Source organism: Symphalangus syndactylus, chromosome 11 (assembly GCF_028878055.3).
Source record: "Symphalangus syndactylus isolate Jambi chromosome 11, NHGRI_mSymSyn1-v2.1_pri, whole genome shotgun sequence".
NCBI lineage: Eukaryota > Metazoa > Chordata > Mammalia > Primates > Hylobatidae > Symphalangus > Symphalangus syndactylus.
The window spans coordinates 56,018,495-56,039,586 of NC_072433.2; the positions used below are offsets into that span (position 1 = coordinate 56,018,495).

The 21,092-nt window shown below is 50.3% G+C and overlaps 1 protein-coding gene across 14 annotated transcripts in view; it reads right to left on the bottom strand.

Moving 5' to 3' along the window:
- The window catches only part of KATNIP (katanin interacting protein), a 241,234-nt gene that overhangs the window by 42,744 nt on the left and 177,398 nt on the right, over positions 1-21,092 (bottom strand). For all 14 annotated transcript variants that reach the window (XM_063612788.1, XM_063612791.1, XM_063612790.1 and 11 more), the window contains 2 exons: positions 6,515-7,394; positions 473-1,195 (listed from right to left, as the gene is read on the bottom strand). In XM_063612788.1, coding sequence (XP_063468858.1) covers positions 473-1,195; positions 6,515-7,394 — 1,603 coding nt within the window. The remainder of the gene's footprint in view (positions 1-472; positions 1,196-6,514; positions 7,395-21,092) is intronic.

A 21,092-nucleotide genomic window follows, 5' to 3' on the forward strand; every position in this document is an offset into this window, starting at 1 on the left:
TGCCACTGTGCAGGGCAAGATCCTGTCTCAAAAAAAAAAAAAAGGGCTGGGCGCGGTGGCTCATGCCTGTAATTCCAACACTTTGGGAGGCCGAGACGGGCGGACCATGAGGTCAGGAGATCGAGACCATCCTGGCTAACATGGTGAAACCCCGTCTCTACTAAAAAAAAAAAAAAAAACACAAAAAATTAGCTGGGTGTGTTGGCGGGTGCCTGTAGTCCCAGCTACTCGGGAGGCTGAGGCAGGAGAATGGCGTGAACTCGGGAGGCGGAGCTTGCAGTGAGCTGAGATCGCGCCACTGCACTCCAGCCTGGGGGACAGAGCGAGACTCCGTATCAAAAAAAAAAAAAAAAAAAAAAAGGAAGAGGAAGGACTGATCTGCTGTTGGCTAGCCAGCTGCTCTGTTTTCCCCATAGACTCTCAGCAAGTCGCAGATAGGGGCTCTGAGAAAATTCTTACAGACACACCGTACCTCCCGCCAGGGTTCCAGAGGCCTTGGCAATTTCTCCTTCAAAGATGCACTGGGTGTCTAACAGCATTGTGATGTCCTTCACGCCTCGGAAGGAATGTATCCGAGATTTATTGTAGTTCCAAATTCTGATCAGGGCGACATGGCAAGGGTGCATGAAGTCAACGGTGATGGAGTGGGATTTGCCCCGCGTGAAGGGGGCCAGCCAGACATGCATGTCATCCTGGGTCCTGTTCACCCCGTCGATGAGGTTGGTGACCACGCGGGGGTCTTTCCCATAGGCTGGTAAAATATTGATATCGGGAGGGTCTGCTTTTATGTTTGAAATCTGCACTGGTTCGCCCTTGGAACTGAATATTTCTATTCCGTTGAGGCCGACATAGTGTCTGTCCCCCCAGGTAGACTTGATGTCAATGACCAAGTGCTGTCCATAAGGCAAGACGGGGATTTTAAAGTCGCCCCCGGCATCTGTCTCTCCAAAGTATCCATCCTGCACTCTCGACGGCCCTGGCTGCTCCCCCTTCTTGGAGGGGGGCAAGTCGCTGTGCCGGCTGCTCTTTTGCTGCAGGAGCTCGTCCAGGATGTCCCCCGGGAGCTCCGTGTTGGAGATGCGTCCCTGATGGGAGCGGTCGAAGGCACTGAGGGAGCTCCATGACTCGTGAAGTGTGTGCTCCTGCTCACTGAGCCACCTTGACCGTGACGGCGTCCTGGAAGACCAGGTGTCTTCTGGAAGAAAGGACACAAGAGGGGGGAAGCCCTGTGAGTGGCATGTGTGGAAGTGGGGACCATTAGAGACTGTCTTCTGTGGTGGCTCTCAGTGAGGCAGGGCCACCTCCAGGCGAGCCCTCTAGAAACCAGTGGGGTTGTTCCTGGCTGTCTTTTTAGCCAAGAGGCCTCTTGGCACTGGATGGCTGGGGCCAGGCATGTTACCATCCTGCACCTGCATGGGGGCCCTGGCACAGAGCTTGGTCTCCTGTCCCACATAGCTTCTGACAGTCCTGCAGGCCATTCAGGTTGGTAAAATAATTGTCTATGATCACCCAATTCCAGAATCTGGTTGTTTTTGCAAAAACACGAAGAATTTTTTCATAGACTGAATTTTCTAAGAATGCAATCATCATGTGAACCAAGGGAAGACTATTTGGCTGTGTTAGAAACTTTGCCAGGGGTCGCTCCCCACTGTAGAAACTCACATGACCAGGGGCAATGCTGCTGCCTGAGGTGTCTGAGTCAGCAACAAGAGGGTGTGCGCTGGAGGCTGTCACAGTCACGTGACTCTAACGGTGTTTTCAAAGACAATTTAATGGCAGGTGGAAGGTGTGTAAAAGAATGTTTAAAGGAAAAAGCCAGATACGCAGCTTTAAATGCAGCATATCCTGGTAGGGTGACATGCACCCGTGTTAACAGTGTTGTTCCTGGTTTCTGGGTGGGGAGCAGGAAGGACTTTTATTTTCTTCTTTGTAGCTTGATTTTTTTAAAGTTCCCTATGTGCATTACTTTTATTTTCTTTCTTTTTAATTTTTTTAGAGACAGGGTCTCGCTCTGTTGCCCAGGCTGGAGTGCAATGGTGTGATCACAGCTCACTGCAACCTTGACCTGCTGGCCTCAAGCGATCCTCCCGCTTCAGCCCCCCGAGTACATGGGATTATACGCATGACCACTGGGCCCAGCCTGTAATACTTTAATCACCAAGAAAAAAATGCTATTTATTTATTTATTGAGACAGGGTCTCACTCTGTCACCCAGGCTGGAGTGCAGTGGCGTGATCATGGCTCACTATGGCCTTAACCTCCCAGGCTCAGGTGATCCTCCCATCTCAGCCTCCCGAGTTGCTGGGACCACAGGTGTGCACCAATATGCTCGGCTAATTTTTATATATATATTTTTTTGGTAGAGATGGGGTTTTGCCATGTTGCCCAGGCTGGTCTTGAACTCTGGGCTCGAGCGATTCACCTGCTTCAGCTGGGCAAATCCCAGTGCTGGGTTTATAGGCGTAAGCCACCGTGCCCAGCCAAAAATGCTATTTTAAAAAGCCATTAAGCCAGGTATATTATAAGGTAAGGAATTTACTTGCACACATGGCTAAAGCCTGTGTCCCAAGTGTGTGGAGAACACGGTCCCAGACTGATCTGAAGGCCCCACGCTCCTTATGGAACATGAGAGCCACGGCGTGCACACCACGCAGTGGCCTGTTCTCACAGCCACGCCATGGCTCACTGCCATCTAAGGGTGTCATCCTGCAAAAACAGCGGCTGCTGACACTGACATTCTGTTTTTCCTCCTTTCATATCGCACTGTGCCCTGCACTCCATTTCCTGCCTGTCTCCTAGGGGGCTCGGCTCCATCAATTATCTCCTCTCTCCAGAATCTTCAATCACTCCTTCCCCACTGGCACCTTCCCCTCTTTGCCTGCAGACATGCATAAATCTCTCCTACCTGGAAGAGAAGAAAGGAAGAAACAGGAAGGCGGCCCGCTTCTGTGGCTCCCTCCAGCCACGGCGCTATTTTCTCCCTGTTTTGCTCAGGTGCTCTGCCACCCCTCCCACCCCTCCCAGCCTCTCCCAAGCCCCTGCCACCCGGTGCCTCTTTCCAGTGGGATTGTCTTGCTCACTCAAACTCCACTTCCCCTTCCACTTCCCCCAGATTTGGGGGATCCTTTGGGGACCCCCCTTCAGGCCATCTAATTGGATCAACGCCGACAGTATCCTTCCAAGCTGGCCTCAAGGAGGGGCACTCTTTAAACTGGTGGTGCTGAAGCTGGAAGGATGTATATGTGGAATTGCCAAAGGCTATCTTGCTACCCTATAGGGAGAACCTGCCTGAGAATGAAGCCAACACCGAGAACACGAGTCAAGAGATGGGAGGATCCTGATGACAACTCCTGGATCCAACTGTGCCTGAAGTCAAACTCCTGGTAGCTTTCTGGCCTTTGCATCCGTAAGACTCCGGCAGTTCCCTAACCCGCCACTGAAATGCCTTCTCCAAGTGAACAATGACCTCCCAGTCTTTGTCAGTCTTCAGTCTATGTGTGACATCTTTGGCAAACCTCTTCCATTTGATACCTCTCGCTCCACTGGCTTAGAAGCCACTATACCTCCCTGGTTTTCTGCCTCTCCCACTGACAACTCTCTCCATCACCCCAGTCCCACCCTTCCACACCCTCAGTCTGGGGGTGTCCCAAGGCCCAGGCTGCTCCTCTCCTGACACCGCCATCCTTCCTTGCCCTTATTTAGCTCCTGGTTCCCAGGCAGGCCCTGCTTAACTTTACAGGTCAAGTTCTGCCTTCTCTTCCCCGGGCACCATCCTTCAATTCCAATGACCTCTTGGAAGGTCCAGACACGTCCACTCTGTCACTTCAGTCTCTATGTGCCTAAAATGTAATTTGTCATCAACCCCTCTAGCTGGCATTGTCTCTCCTGCACCGAGAATCAAGACAACCTGACTCTCACCATGCCCACGGCCCTGAGTACAGCCGCCGCTGACTCCTGCCCCCTCCCCTCTGCACTCCCCACCAGGATCTTTCGGGTCCAGTCCCACTGGCCCTCCTGCTCCCTGGCCAGGCTGTCTCTTCTGGCCTCAGAGCCTTTGCCCTTGCTGCACCCCTGCCAGGAGTGCTTTTCCTCCGAAGGCCCACCTAGCTGGCTTTGCTTGTCACCCGCCTCCTTGGAGAGGCCTTCTGTGCCACTTTATCCTCGCTCCTGGAGGTGTCCCAGTGGGCAGCACAGCTCCTGGTGTGTGGAAATGCCAGTGAAGGGCTGGACACTGGCACTACCATTGTGCAGCCCTCAGGATCAGGCCTAGAGGCTGAGGGACTCCCCGCTCCACCTGTCAGTTCCTCTGCCCCTGTCCTCTGCCCTCCCCCACTTCTCATCTGCCATTTAAAAAGATACCAGAGGTTTCTTCCATCCTCTCCCCTCAGGCACGGGGCTTAACATGTGGCAGAAGGAACTACCCAGATGGATTCTTATGACTTCAGTTTATGTGATTTGATTTCCACTCACTAAAATGAATGGCCTGGGTTGGTTTGCAAGTGCACTTAGGAGACAGCACCGAATGTCACGTGTCAGGGACGCTGCCTGAGTGTGTGAGGTAGGCAGGGACTTTGCTTTCATTCTGTGTCTGCTTTCTAACCTATTCTCCCTGAGTTGTACACTCTGGGTTTAAAAGCAGAGGAGTAGATGGCCAGGCACGGTGGCTCATGCCTATAATCCCAGCACTTTTGGAGGCTGAGATGGGTGGATCACTTGAACCCAGGAGGTGGAGGTTGCAGTGAACCGAAATTGTGCCACTGCACTCCAGCCTGGGTGACATAGCAAGACTCCGTCTCAAAAAAAAAAAAAAGCAGAGGAGTTGAGCCTTGCTCTTAGACCTCTTTGACATGGGAGCTGGCTGGGGGACCATGGACCTCTCTGTCTACAGACTCCATGGGAATTGGGGAATTGGGGAGCTGCTGGGATCAGTGCTCTGTCCTGTCGTCACCAACATTTCTACAATCTGCACAGACATCAGAAAGCCACTCCTTCAACCTGCAGTCAACACAATCTGGGAGGGCCCCCAATGATGAGATGGTGCTATCAAAATTCCTGACATACTCCTAGAATGAGATGAATGGGACTATGGAGCTCTGAACTGAAGTTTGTCAAAATCAACTGCACTGCCATGAGGTATGTGGTAATTGCTACTAAAACAGGAAACGATGAAGTACTTAGAGGGATATCACAGAGCCATGTTTATTCCAGTGAATCACCCTTTGGCCATCACTGATTGGACAAGGAGTGGACACCTGACCCAAGTAGACCAATGGGCTTCTCCCCTGAGACTTTTGAATTGGTTGCAGGAACAAGAGCCGGGTATAGTCACTCCAGGGCTGTGAGACCATTTCCTCACATTTCTCCTCATATGGCTGTGAGGCCGCGTGAGGAGCAGAGAAAGCTGATATCATGAGGAAAGTGAGGGGAAGAGGACCCACAGAGAAGAAGAGGTAGGGCCCAGAAGAAACAGAAAGAAGCATCCTTGGTTCCTGCCAACTTTCTGGTTCTTCCTTCCAGTCCCCTGTGATGAGTGGCTACACTCTCTACCTTTGGGGTCAAGGTGATCCTTAAGGATTCTCCAGATAACATCCTCTTTACTGCTCAAACTGGACTGATGAGATCTCCTCCACCTGTAAACAACTGACCCCTGATGAAAATACTTCCAAAATGCAGATGGCATTCAACGAGATGCTCTGCTGAGCATAAGATTTCTCAGGCTTGCTCTTTCTCTCTCACTCTCTTTTTTTAGAGATCGGATCCTGCTCTGTCTTGATTTTCATAAATTCCCTACATTATATTACTTTAATTTTAATTAATTAAATTTATTTTATTTTATTATTTATTTTATGATTTTATTTTTTGAGACAGAGTCTCATTCTGTCGCCCAGGCTGGAGTACAGTGGTGTGATCTCAGCTTACTCCAACCTCCACCTCCCGAGCTCAAGCGATTCTCAGGCCTCAGCCTCCCGAGTAGCTGGGATTACAGGTGCGCACAAACACACCTGGCTAATTTTTGTATTTTTAGTAGAGATGATGTTTTGCCACGTTAATCAGGCTGGGCTCGAATTCTTGACCTCAGGTGATCTTCCCGTCTCAGCCTCCCAAAGTGCTGGGATTACAGGCCTGGCCACTGTACCCAGCTATTTTTCTAACCGTACAGTTAAGGATAAAGTGAAGTGACTAGAGACCGACATCTCTATGAAAGATAGCAGAACAAAGTCTTTTGGAAAATGGCTTGGAAAAGCCATGTGTTGCAAGAAAAATGGGCAAAAGGACATACCTTGGTGGCAATGACAAATACATCTATGAATTTACCATGCAAAATGTGTCTTGCCCATTTCACTCATTTATGCACCTCTTTGGCCCCTGAGACAGTGATTTTGTGAACCTTAGTTGAGAACAACCACCTTGTTTTGCAGATAAGGAAACTGAGGTCCAGGGAGCTAACTGGCTTCATGCCAATTAGAGGCGCTGGGATGATGGTGCCCAAGTCGGGCTGCTCTTTGGAGCTTACCTCTGCCGGCTGGCTGGTCGTCGCCATGACTACTGCTGCCAGCATCCTTCCTTGAGCCCCTCCTCCCACTAGCACGGCGCTCTCTGTTCGGGGGCTGGTTAAAGATGTCTGAGTCATCACTGCAGACCTTGGTGGTTGCCCTCTGGGGTCTCTCCTTGGTGTTGACACTCCGGCTGGTCCCCCACCCTGGCTCATGCCGGGGGCCTTTATCCCCGGCCTCGGTCTCTCCGGGACCCTCACCGATGACATCGTCTGATGGGAGCCTGCCCTTCCAGGCCAGGGGCTTCTCGGGACTAAGCCAGAGGGGTTTCGGCTTCCTGCTTCCCTGCTTCCTGTCCTTCCCAGTGGGAGAAGGTTGTAACCAGGACGGAGTTTTCCCAGGTGGCTCACAGATTTTTCTGCCCATGAGGTTTTCCAGTTGCTGGATGAGAGAGGGCTCCTCGTGGACAGGAGGGCACCTCACAGGTGGGGAGGTGGCAGGAGCACTGGGCATGTCACCCATCGACGTGGGGGCTGCCGACAGTCTCAAATATTCCTCTAACTGGGACAAACTGTCTTTCCTGCAATTAGTAGAATTCTTTCTTTTGCCAGACACATTTCCTTGTGAAGAAAGCTTTGCATCCACTAATGTTTCAGCTGGCTGTGAGCAACCAAGACCAAGCTCCTTGTCCCCGCTGGCACCAGCCATCTCGTGTGTGCCTTTGCTTTCTTCCAAGTGAGCGTTCATGGTGTCCTCCAGTTGCTCGCTTTTCTCATTCTTCTGGTCAACCAGGATGCTGTAATCAGCCGGGGCCTCCCTATCTCCTTTGTCTAACTTGCCATTGAAGATGAGGTTTCTGTTGACATAAAGCTTCACGTTCTTGGCACCAATGTCAAGATCCTGAAACCATAAGATTTAACAAAGTGAAGATGCATAGCATCAGACTGATGTATGAAAATTTGGAAGTCGAAGGTACCAAAAAAAGAAAAGAAAATGTGAAATGCTAGAAATGCAAGCTTTGAAAACGACAGTGCTGGGGGTGTGAAACTAGGCTTGGTCTCATTTCTGTGTGAACCGTTACATACTCTATAAATCAAAGGACTTTCACAAAGAGACGGCCTCAATCGCTGCCTTCGTCATCATTACCTCCTGTTGGGACATTCGTAATAGCCTACTAATTGGTCTCCCTGCTTCCTGTCTCTTGCTACTTTAACTTGGACTTCACATAGCCACCAGAGTTCATTTTCTACCAGAGCAAATCTGTCCAGTCATTCCCCTGTGTGAAATCCTTCATGTTTTTTCACAGCCTATAGCAGTGTTCTTTAAAGTCCAGTTCCTGAGACCATCTGCGTCGAAAAGCCTGGAGTGCTTATAAAACAGCTTTCCTGGCCTCCGTGGGCATCATAATTGGGAGACCGTAAAAGCAGAGGCTGAGACAAGGACTTGGGTGCAAGCTGAGTATTTGGCAGGTGATTCCAAGAGGAAATGGGGAAAGCAAGATAGGGCAGGAAAAAGGAAAAACCCAGTTTTTATGAGCTGGTCACTGCTGTGGCCAACTGGTGCTCCTTCCCACGGGGGCCCTCTGCGGCACTCCAGGAACTCACTTTCCCCAACCCTAGTCTTCACTTATCTTAAAAATGGCTCCACCATTGAAGCAGTGGCCAAAAACCTCGTGGCCCCCTTGATCCCTCTCTTTCTCACTTGCCCATCCGATCTGTCATCTGTCCCTCGCCTCTCTCTCCAGAACACTTCCTGGGTCTGACCTCTTTGCCCGGAATGTGCTGCTGCCTTCCTTGCCCAGGCCACCAGGGTCTCTGCCAGAGACACCACTGCCGCCTCCTAATTGGTCTCTCCGCTTCCACTCTGCGGTGTCTCCTCCAAATCCCTGCACTCACACTTCATTTTCTATGCAGCAGTGAGTCTTTTTTTTTTTTTTTTTTTTTTAACTGAAATCAGATCATGGGAGTCTTCTGCTTAAATGCATGTCACAAATGTCTCTCCAAGACTGGGACATTTATCTACTGCCTGTTGAAGGCTGCCCTCGGGGCACTGATGCCCCCACACATGCATGAGCTGAGTGTGCTCCCACAGCAGAGCACCCCACGAGCACCTGAGGCAGGGCACTGTCCACATGCGGGGACTGTCCCACGTCCAAGGCAGCTGCAGTCGGAAGTGAGCCAGGAGGATACCGTGTGAGGACCACTGCCTCAAGGGCAGCCTGTAAGTAACTTCTGGACTCAGAACAAGTTCTCCGGATGATTTCTTCACACAACGGGGTGCAGAACCACACCGATGATGGGATAAATTCCAAAGCCCTCCACATGACATGCAGTAACCTTCACAAACGGTCCCCACCTCGCTCTCCTCTCTCACTGCCAGCCTAAATGCCCCTATGTCATGCAGGTTCAACTCTCTCTCCTTCTATGCTTAAGATAAAATCACATCTCCTGCTACTGTTCCACTTGTGTCATCCTCTTTACAGCAAAACTCTTTTCCCAGCTTTATCGAGGAATAGAATACACACCCCATACAATAAACTGTGCGAATTTAATGGGTACAGCTTGATAAGTTTTAACATGTGTCTATGCCAATGAAACCATCACACTCAAGAGAACAATCGTACCTATCACACCTAAGGTTTCCTCGTGCCCCTTGGTAACCCCTGTCTCCCCTTCCTCCTTCCCCAGCCCCAGGCAAACACCCAGTTATGGTCCCTCCCTATACACTGATCGTCCTTTCTGGAATGTTTCCATAAAGGAATCATGTTGCATGTAGTCTTTTTTGCTCGGCTCTTTCAGTCATCATAACTGCTCTGAGATTCACCTGTGTTATGGGAACTGATAGTTCCTTTCCTTTCTACTGCTAAGGAATATTCCATTGCAGGGCCCCCCCCCGCCATGATCTGTCTGTCACCCCATCAGTGCATCTCTGAGTGTCACTGTCCCTGTGGCTCCTCCTCCCACTACCCTTTGTTCCTCCTCCCGTTGGGCTTCTGCCTCCACCTCCACGTGGAACCCACCTGGCCTGGGCACCAATAACTAGGGTGACGGGCCATCCTGGTTTGTCTGGGACAATTCTGATTTATACCTGGTGTCATTACTAATGACTCTCAGAAGTGTCTGGTTCCTAAAGTAAATTACAGGGTCCAGCTGACTGCCCTACGAAATAGGAATTTCTCCTAGGAGTGGGTGGGTGTGGCGGCTTGGCAGTACTCGGCAGCTTCCCCTCCTTTGCGATGACTTTCCTCCCTGGGACTTGTGTGGCTCTACACCCACCCGGCTTTCCTCCTGCCTCGCTGGCTGAGCCTGCCGGACTCCTGGGTTGCTTCCTTTTCTTTGGCTGCACCTTGAATGACTAGGCTGCCCAGGGCTCAGTCCTAGGCCTCCCAAGTGCTCTTCCCTTGCTCTCCAGGTGGTCTCATTCAGGTCCCAGGCTCCCAGTTATTTTCATCTCCAACCCTGACCTCTCCACCAAGCCCCAAGTGACTGCTTGGCCTCTCTTCCTGGATATCTAACAGGAATTCCAATATGAAAATGCCCAAAACAGAATGCTGTCTTTTTTTTTAAGAGAGAAGGTCTTGCTCTGTTGCCCAGGCTGGCGTTCAGTGGCTTGATCAGGGTTCACTGCAACCTGAATTTCTAGGCTCAAGTGACCCTCCCATCTCAGCATCCTGGACAGCTGGGACTACAGGTGCACGTCACCATGGCCAGCTAATTAAAATAAATTATTTTTTTGTAGAGACGGGGTCTCACTATGTTGTCCAGGCTGGTCTTGAGCCCAGGGGCTCTCCCTCGGCTCTCTCTCCAGAGCACGCCCTGGAGCTGACCACCTCACCCGAGTGTGCTGCTGCCTGGGCCACCAGGGTCTCCCCCAGAGACACCACCATCGCCTCCTAATTGGTCTGCCTCCACTCTGGGCTGTCTCCCCCAAACCCTGCACTCACTTCATTTTCCACACAGCAGTGAGTCTTTTTTTAACAACTGAAATCAGATCATGGGAGTCTCCTGCTTAAAGCTGCCCAGTGACTTCCTATGGCACTGACAATAAATCCTACTCCCCTTCAGGGGTGCCTGCTCACCTCTCTGACTCTGGCTCCTGGCACCTGCCTCGATTCCTTGATATGGCTTAGCCTGTTCCTGCCTTAGAGCCTGTGTACTTGCCTGGCGTGTTCTGCCCCAGATGCCCACAGCCTTGCTCCTCCTTCTGTTCAGGACCTTCCGTGACCACCCCTCTAGGGCAGCCCCGCCTCATCGGTCCCTCTTTATCTTATTGCCCTGTTTTATTTCCTTTTAGTCTCTGAATGGTCTTGCTTATCAGCTTTTAACTTATTTATTGTTTTTCCCACTCAAAGTTAGGCTCCAAGACAGCTGAGGCCCTGCCCATCTTGTCCAAGGGCACATTGTAGCCACTCAACAATTATTTTTGGGCCGGGCACAGTGGCTCATGCCTGTAATCCCAACACTTTGGGAGGCCGAGGTGGACGGATCACCTGAGGTCAGGAGTTTGAGACCAGTCTGGCCAACATGGTGAAACCCCGCCTCTACTAAAAATATAAAAATTAGTCCGGCATGATGGCGTGAGCCTGTAATCCCAGCTACTCGGGAGGCTGAGGCAGGAGAATTGCTTGAACCTGGGAGGCCGAGGTTGCAGTGAGCTGAGATCGTGCCATTGTACTCCAGCCTGGGTGATGACAGTGAAGTTCCGTCTCAAAATAAATAAATAAATAAATAAATAAATAAATAAATAAGTAAATTACTTTGGAATAGCAAATGAATAAACACGGGTATTCTCTCCTGGACAGCACTGCTCTCTCAACAGTGCTCTAAGAATGAAAGCGGCGGCCTGTGGGTTTCACCTCCAGATCGTTTATTTCCCACGTTGCCTTGGCTTCTGATCTGCTCTTGGGAGATGGGATCTAAGACTCTGGAGATGTTCACCTATACTAACCCCCTGCTTAGCCTTCCCGAAAGTTAGGTGAGTAGGAGCTAACAAATTTCAGGATCACTGAGTTACAGAGGTTTCTGCAGCAATTTAGAAGGAGAACCGTCCAGCCTGCGTTACGCCACAGGAACTTGGCTTCAATCATCCAATTGCGGGTGGCAGGCTACTATTTGCCGACTGTCAGAAAAGTCGATTCTCAAAGCACTCTTTTACATGTTTATATAGATGGATTCTCTGTTTAGCAGAGGCACAGAGCAAGTGTATGCTGTGAATTCACCAGGAAACAGCTATTTGAGAAGGACAGCACGGGCAGTTTTCAAGGACTGGTTCTCCAAAATTACTGCCACAGGGATATCTGGTGAGACAGAAACACCTTCCTCTAAAGAGGTGGTGGGTGATGGGGAAAGCATCTAGTCCAGCACAGTCACAAGGTGGGCATCCTAGCTTTCCTCATAGGGTGCCCGGCTTCCATGACATGGCCACCCATCTTCCTTCCCCAGTACAGAGCCCATCTGACCTCCAGCCGTCAGCTGCTCTGTTCCCACCAAGATGTCTGGCAGAGAGGGAACTGAGAGAGGGAAGCAGGCGGAAGCAAGGGTCAGGCAGGTAAGAGAGAGGAGAAGGCTCAGGTGGAAACCAGTGGTATGCAGGGGTCATAGGGAGGTGGGAGGGTCGTGCTCTGCCTGGCAGCTCTGAGCTGTGAAATGTTTCCAGCACTCTGCAGGCCAAACAAGCCACATTCGTGGGCAGATGTGGCCCAAGGATCACCAGAGTGGGGCCCCCGTAAGGAATGAATTTAGTCACTTCTCTGGATATTCTGTTTAAAGGATAACAGACTGCCTTGTACTATGCCGTCCTCAGAACAATCCTGCAAGGGAAGCATTGGGGCCCCATCTTATGGATGGAGAAACTGAGGCACATGCCTTCCCCAAGGTCACACAGCTGGTGTGTGGTAAGCCACTATGGCTGGCACGCTAAGGTCTTAACCACCATCTTTCTGTGGGTCAAGCTAGATTCCAAGAAAGCCACAGTCCCGGCCCATGCTAGCCTAGCAACTGTTACGAGCACTTGTACAGGTGGAGCTCTGAGCCCCTACCCTTTTTTAAATTTAAATTTTAATTTTTGAGATGTCTTTCTCTGTAACCCAGGCTGGAGTGCAGTGGTGTCATCTCAGCTTACTGCAATCTTTGCCTCCTGGGTTCAAGCGATTCTCGTGCCTCAGCCTCCCGAGTAGCTGGGATTACAGGCACGCCACTACGCCGGGTTATTTTTTGTATTTTTAGTACAGATGGGATTTCACCATCTTGGCCAGACTGGTCTCAAACTCCTGACCTCAGATGATCCGTCCACCTCGGCCTCCCAAAGTGCTGGGATTACAGGCATGAACCACCGCACCTGGCTTTTTTTTTTTTTTTAATAAGTCCCTATGGGCCAGGCGCAGTGGCTCACACCTGTAATCCCAACACTTTGGGAGGCTGAGGCGGGTGGATCACGAGGTCAGGAGTTCAAGACCAGCCTGGCCTACATGGTGAAACCCTGTCTCTACTAAAAATACAAAAATTAGCCAGGCGTGGTGGCGGGCGCCTATAATCTCAGCTACTTGAGAGGCTGAGGTGGGAGAGTTACTTGAAACCAGAAGGCGGAGGTGGCAGTGAACCGAGATTGTGCCACTATATTCCAGCCTGGGCAAAAGAGGGAAACTCCGTCTCAAAAAATAAATAAATAATAAGGCCGGGCGCAGTGGCTCACGCCTGTAATTCCAGCACTTTGGGAGGCCGAGGCGGGCGGATCATGAGGTCAGGAGATTGAGACCATCCTGGCTAACACGGTGAAAGCCTGTCTCTACTAAAAATACAAAAAATTAGCCGGGTGTGGTGGCGGTTGCCTGTAGTCCCAGCTACTCGGGAGGCTGAAGCAGGAGAATGGCGTGAACCCGGGAGGCAGAGCTTGCAGTGAGCCGAGATCGTGCCACTGCACTCCAGCCTGGGTGACAGAGTGAGACTCCGTCTCAAAAAAACCAAAAACCAAACAACAACAACAACAAATAATAATAATAATAAAAATAATAAATAAGTCCTTATGGACTAACTGTCTCCTACCCCACCCCAGCCCCCACCTCCACCTCCACTGGGTGGTGGGTGTGTGTATGTGTGTGGGTTCCAGTCCTTCGAGACATTTTTCTACATATTTACGTATATACCGCATAAGTGTCATTATACCACAAGAGTGTGCTTAGAGGCTGTATGAGAGTCACATCTGCCCCATGAAGAAAACAGGATGGAAGATTCTGCGAGTCTGGATTCCTCCGCACCCCCTCAGTGCAGCTCTGTATAAAGGACATCTTTAGGAAAGGATCCAGGGGGAAAATCCTTTCTCTCCTCAAGAACCAGCCTGCTTCCTCCCCCTTCAGTCGTCAGGGGTTTAACCCCAGGCTCTTTCTCCCTTGCTCTGTCTTCTTCTACGAAGTGCACGATGAAATTCCTTCCTGCCGAACGTCTTAACCTTAACCTTTAGAACCCTGTCTCTCTCTGCGTATGTGTGTGTGTGTGTGTGTGTGTGTCCTTCTTGTTTCTTTGGTGTGCATATTTTTTTTTCCTTCTTTAACTACAGTTATTTTTATGCCTTTTGTTCATGCTGCCTCAAACACCCTTTGCAATGGATTTTGAAAAGAACACTTTGAAACTCTGTGGCTGGTGTGTAGTTAATGGGAACACCTTTCCTGGCCCACATTTTGCCCTTATCTTCCTTCTTTACAGTTGGCGAGAATCAACTGTGCTGAAACTGTAATGCATTTTTATTACAATATTAATATTATTTCAATCTAAGTAATTAATTAACTCAGCAAGGCCACTTTCCTCCCTGGCCCCAGTGTAGAATGGCATGTCTCTTGCAATGAACACACAACTGCCCAACAAAAATTCATGGCGACACGGTTCCACTGTGGCAACAGTGAAGCAGAGCTGTGGGCTTACTGCTTAGCCAAGTGTCCACGGACACATGCTTGTCCTCCCCAGGAGGCAAGACCTTCAAGGACAGGGGAAACGGCTATTCCTATCTGTCTTGAGGTCTTGCTCTGGGGACTAAACTTACAGGGAGTTCTGGTTTCATTGGGGAGTGACCTTCATGGTCTTTTATGTGTCCCTTGGGAGGAAGGCCAATGAACACGATTCTTTGTGATATGAAATTTAATTTCCTTGAAGGGACAGAAGATGGTAAGACACTGAGACATTTAACAAACACCTACTATATGCCACACTCTGGGAAGACCATGCCATGCCCTACCCAGCATCACAGACTCAGGATGACAAACGTGGATGGGATCTGATTAGTTCACACACTGGTGGTCCTTTGGATGAAACCATGCTTGTTTAGCTCACCAAGCATTTAAGAATTTTAGAATTATTAGTAATATTTACAAATTGGGAGCTTTCACATAACAAGGTACATTTCTGGCCTCTGTTGAAAAATTTAGGCTGTGTGGCAACACCGGGTCGGTGCTAACATGTGGAGTAATGGCTGCCCTCCTGCAGGGCCTGGCTTTCCAGTGACAGCGGTCGCTCTATAGAAAGGTAGGGCTGTGCCAGGCGCGGTAACTCATGCCTGTAATCACAGCACTTTGGGAGGCCAAGGTAGGCAGATAACCTGAAGACAGGAGTTTGAGACCAGCCTGGCCAACATGGTGAAACCCCATCTTTACTAAAAATACAAAAAAATTAGCCAGGTGTAGGGGCACACACGTGTAATCCCAGCTACTTGGGAGGCTGAGGCAGGAGAATCGCTTGAACCCAGGAGGTGGAGGTTGCAGTGAGCCGAGATCACGCCACTGTACCCCAGCTGGGGAACAGAGCAAGACTCTGTCTCAAAAAAAAAAAAAAAAAAAGAAAAGAAAAAGAAGGCAAGGCTGTGAAATGGGCACCAGACTGCCTGGCAGTCATGTGATTGTCAGCAAGTTGCTCTGCCTTTCTGTTTCTCAGTTTCCCCATCTGTAAAATGGAGCTGGTAACTGCAGTACCGGTCTCATAGGACTGTTTGCAGAATAAATGAGCTGATTTATGTAAAGTGCTTTAAATACTGCTTGCCACATATGCAAGAAACAGGAGCCACCCTCATGTCTTGTACCTAATGTACTGCACCTAAATGTATAGACCTGTCGAGGCTGCCTGCTCAAGGTTGGCCTGGCTCAGAGACACTGCGCTGCAGGGCCCAGTGCAGCAATTCCCGTTTCTGGCAGAGGTTGGCAGCAGCCATAGGAGGCGCCCCATGCACTCTGAGGTCAAAACTCTGCTAAGTTTGGGTTGAGGCCCTGGCATGCAATTCTTGCAATTTTATTCAATGCAGCCCATACTCTATGGGGGTCTTTTGGTGGGGGGTGGGGGGTCCTGACCTGTGTGGGATGCAAAGGAAGCAAGCCAGGGTCCTCTCCTTGAAGAGTTCACAACCAGGTGTAGGTGAAGAGGTCGCATGCTCAAATGCTAGTGGCACCGCAGCCATGGGGGTCTGTGAGCTGAAAGACGCATACCCTCAAGTCCAGAGGAAGCAGGGAGCATTCAGCTCCAGCCAGTGGATGAAAGAGAGGGAATATTGCCAGGTCATCAAAAGCCAATTTCCAAATGTTGTCATTAAACAATTCATAAGCTGTAAACACTGTGAGGACCAAACCAAACGCATCGCGGAGCAGACTTGGACGGGGGTGCCTATTTGTACATCAGAAGCTCAGCACCCTAAGGAACACCCTCAGGAAGCAGGGACTTGGTGCCAGGAAGGGTGTCGCTGGAGACCCCCAGAAGGGGCCTAAGGCAGGCTAGGGGTATGGGGAGGCTTGTTTGTGAAGTCAGGTTTAAGCTGAACCTCAATGTTTTGAAAGGCAGGTTTGTAACAAGACGGGTCAGGTGTTCCAGGCTCTGGGGATGGCAGGAGCTAAGGCAGAGAGGAGAGAAGAATTTTATGGGGGCCAGTGGGAGGTCAAAGCTGTATAAGCATGAAAGAGCCAGAGAGCCAGATTTTGGGGTCAGGGAGTGGTAGAAGTCACCAATGCAAACGCATTCAGGGTCCAGACAAGTACCGCAAATGAGACAGGCAATGGGGTGTAAGGACAACAGTGTCGCCGTGACTCAGCTCCACTCAAGTTTCCAGGTGTAAATGTGGGATCTTCTAGTTTCTCAAAAAAAAGCAAAAAAACTTCATATTTTCATGCAAAACCTCCCAATTTTAAAATGTTGGCTATTAATTAAAATAATTTTGAAAACATCATGTGATCCAGCGGAAGTCTACCTGTGAGCTGCATCTGGTGACCAGTGCACAGCCTCTGTGTCCAGCCTTCTTCCCAAGATGCTCTGGGAGGCTGTGACCGCTGTGAGTCATGGCTGCTCCCCTGAAGCATTCTGCAGCTGGGAGGCCCTGGGCTCATCCCCTTCACTGCAGGGCCCCTGGGCCTCCCCTGCCTGGGCATGAGCTGGCAGGGGCAGGCAGCTTATCAGTGCTGATTCCCAGCACAACGCCTGGGCATGGGGCAATTGACAAACCTCTGCTGATGAGAGGAGGGGCTGAGCCCATGAGCAGTGGAGGGGAAGATGGGGATACACGGGAATGACGCATCGCGCAGCAACAGGCAGAAGGGGAGGGACGAGCTGGATTGGGAAGGAGACTGGTTTTGGACATAGAACTGGTAGGACTTAGAGATGCCTGATAGTGAGGGGCAAAGGGAAGTCAGAGGATCAAAGTTGTGAGGCAGGAGCTGGTGTGGACACAAAAAGGAAGTGGAGAAGGAAGCCTGGCGTGGGTGGACAGACGGGCAGGGTTTGGGTGTGCCAAGTGGGAGTAGTGTGCATTCGCAGTAAGAAAGGCCAGAAATAGCGATCCAGTGGTCAGGCCTGCAGCTTTGATATGTGGCTAAGTGTCAAGGAAGGTTTAAGTTTGGGAGCTGATGAATAAATTCAACAGCATGTGACTCCTATGTTCTTAGAGAAAAAGAAAAAGGACCTAGGTTGGGTATGATTTTCTACCTTCCCTGGTGATTTTTCCTTCTTTTAGAGGCAGCACTTCAATTTCCCATTGAAAATTCAACCTTCTCTTAATTTCACCTCATGTGGATAATGTGGGCCCACCCCAGGTAGCAATGCAAGTCTGACCAATAATAATAGGTGCTAGATTGCAGCTTTCATGAGGATAGTCTCTTTCTGCGGGGGCTGCTGAAATAAACATGAACCTGATGCCATTGGGGGCTACCACGTGGAACCTGAGGATGAGGCCAGCACAGAGAAGAGAGTTAAGTGATGGAGGCAGATTCCTGATGACATCATGTGAACTACTGGATGCCGCCATACCTAAAGCCAGCCACCCAGCGTCTTCTCTTACATGAGCCAAAGACTTCTATTTTGTGCTTAACCCAGTTTTAACTGGGTTTTCTGTCCTTTGCTACCAAGAGAATCCTGGCTGATAAATAGCCCTGCTACTGAGAACTCCAATCAACAGGCTCAGCTACTGAGTCAGTCCTGGCAGGAGGTAGGTGGGAAGCTCCACCCTCCAGGCAATCTGTGATTTCTCCTGCAGCAGTCAGCACCTACACCGGGGTGAGCAGCCCTCCCCTGCCCAGGCCTCTGCCTACTTCCAGCTGCAGCCCGCCCACCTGGTCTGCACAGCACAGGACATGGGTCTCAGCTTCCATGCCGGCTCTGCGTCCACTTTCATTCTCTTTAGGAGTAGAGCCTGGCTCTGAATCCCAATGTTCTTGTGGGGCTGCTCTCTTTAAAGGCTGAATGTGGCTGGGCCCAATGGTTCATGCCTGTAAATCCCAGCACTTTGGGAGGCTGAGGCAAGTGGATCACTTGAGGTCAGGAGTTCGAGACCAGCCTGGCCAACATGGCAAAACCCGTCTCTACTGAAAATACGAAAATTAGCTGGACATGGTTGCGTGTGCCTGTAGTCCCAGCAACTCAGGAGGTTGAGGCAGGAGAACTGCTTGAACCCGGGGGGTGGAGTCTGCCGTGAGCTGAGATCGGGCCACTGCACTCCAGCATGGGTGACAAAGCGAGACTCTGTCTCTAAATAAATAAACAAATAAATAAATAAAGGCTGAATTCTCTGTTCACCTCTCCTTCCCCTGCTGGCTGGGGACCTGCTTTAAAGCTGACCCTCTTGGAACTCTCATGGCTACCGTGCCTGTACCTGCCTGAGTGAGGACTCTGCCCACAGACTATACTCACTGCATCCCACCCAACGGAAAGCGCCCTCTGGCCATTGGCAGTGGCCTAGACCAAGCCTGAGGCCCACACCTCAGGAAGCGTCCCATGCAATGGGGTCAGTCCCCTTTCCACCAGTTGCCCTGCTAAGATGCCCGTCATACTTCTTGGGCCCCACAGTGCCCAGACTCTGCCATGCGGCAGAGCCATCAGGCCACACTGACTTGGGTGACCAAATGAAGGTTACATCTTTAACTTCCAAGTCATTGACATGTTTGGTCTTGGTTTGTATCAGATCCAAACAAACCAAGTGTAAAAGAAACAATTTTGAGAGAATTAGGAATGTTTAAATATGAAGTAGGTATTAGAGCATGATAATTAATTATGGCCACGCGCGATAGTGCCATCAAGGTTACAGAAAAATAAACAAACAAACGTCTTTTTTTGTTAGAGATGTATACTGAAGGATTTATGAGTGAAATAGTATGATAGCTACAATTTACTTTCAAATGTTAGGGGGATACGTGAAACAACAATAGCAGAATGTTGGTAATTATTGAAGCAGGTGATGGATACACGCCTCATTACTGAACTAATCTCTCCACTTTTGCATTCATTTGAAAACTTCTTCCCAGAAAAAGGCATTGCTGAAAATGCAAATGGTCATAGGATGAGTTGAGTCCACCCAAAGCGCACTCCAAAAGCACTGACACCCTCATCCAGGCCACCACCATCTTCAGCGAGGCTGTTCTTAGCTAGGCTGTTCTATGCCTTGAGCCTCCTCTCTCGGGGCTCCCTCTGCCCCCTGATGCATTCTCCAAATCAACCAGAGTAGTCTTTTAAATTCCTCAATCAGGACTGGGCGTGGTGGCTCACGCCTGTAATCCCAGCACTTTGGGAAGCTGAGGCGGGAGGATGACTTGAGGCCAAGAGTTTGAGACCAGCCTATCTCTACAAAAAATAAAAAAAAACTAGCTGTGTGTGGTGTGCACACCTGGAGTCCCAGCTACTTGGGAGGCTGAGGTGGGAAGAACGCTTGAGCCCAGGAGGTCGAGGCTGCAGTGAGCCATGATCACGCCACTGCACTCCAGCCTGGGCAATAGAGAGAGACTGTCTAGAAAAACAAACAAACAAACACCCTCCATCAGATCATGTCACCCTGCTAACAAGCCTCCGGCGACGACACTAATAGCTGACCCTTGTATAGAGGGCGGGAGGCCAAGGAATGATTCAGAGCACTTTACACGCATTCACTGGACAATATCCCATTTTTCAGATAAAGCTGAGGTACACAGATGTGAGGTAACCTGCCCCAGGCCACATGGTCTCAGATGGGCTGGCTCTGACCATACTATATTCTACCTGTCTCCGAATCAGATCCAAACCTGCTGGCCCACAGGATCTGGTCCCCACCTCCCTCTGGGACCTCCCATGACACTACTTGTTCCCCATGCTCTAGCCACCTGGCGAAACCACAGTCCTCGAACTCCTGCCGCAAGGCCTTTGCTCCTGCTGTGCCCTGTGGGGAATGCCCTTCCCACAGATGCCCCATGGCTGCCCCTGGTCATCACTGAGCTCGGGGAAGGTCTCTGGCCACCTGGCTCCAAGCAGCCCAGCCTCCTCCACCCTGTGACCTTCGTTCACTGTCCTGTGTTATTGTCTTCGGAACACTTAGTGTGACCTGAAATCATATTATTCGTTGTATCCTTGTTTATTGTCCCTACCCAACAGAAGGAACAGGGCCTTGTCTATTTTGTTCACCACTGTACCCTCAGCACTGAGACTCATGTGGTCCCCTATGTAGTAACCAGCCACATGTGGCTACTTTAAACTAAAATTAATTAATTACAATGTAAAGTGCAGTCAGTGTCTCAGTGGCACTAGCTGCTTGTGAAATTCCCAACAGCCACCTGTGTCTAGTGGTTACTGTACCAAACAGGGCAGATACAGGACATGTCTACCATCACAGAAAGTTCTAGCGAGCAGCGGTGGTCTACACCAGCGGTCCCCAACTTTTGGGCACCAGGGACTGGTTTTGTGGAAGATAATTTTTCCATGGATGGTGGCAGGGGTGGGGATGGTTTTGGGATGAAACTGTTCCATCTCAGATCATCAGACATTAGATTCTCATAAGGAGTGTGCAGCCTAGATCCTTAGCATGTGCAATTCCCAGTAGGGTTCCCATGCCTATGAGAATCTCATGCCGCTGCTGAACTGACAGGAGGCAGAGCTCACGCGGTCATGCTCGCTCATCCGGTGCTCACCTCCTGCTGTGCGGTCTGGTTCCTAACAGGCCACAGACTGGTAGTGGTCTGTGGCCTGGGGGCTGGGTACCCCTAGCCTAGACCACATGATATATCACAGAAATATGCCCCTGGGGAAACATAGCATTCATTTATCAAAAACAATTTAACGAGTGCCTTTCTGTATATAAAATATACCCTGGGTGCCCGTCCTGCCTGGATGCTCACTGCTGTCC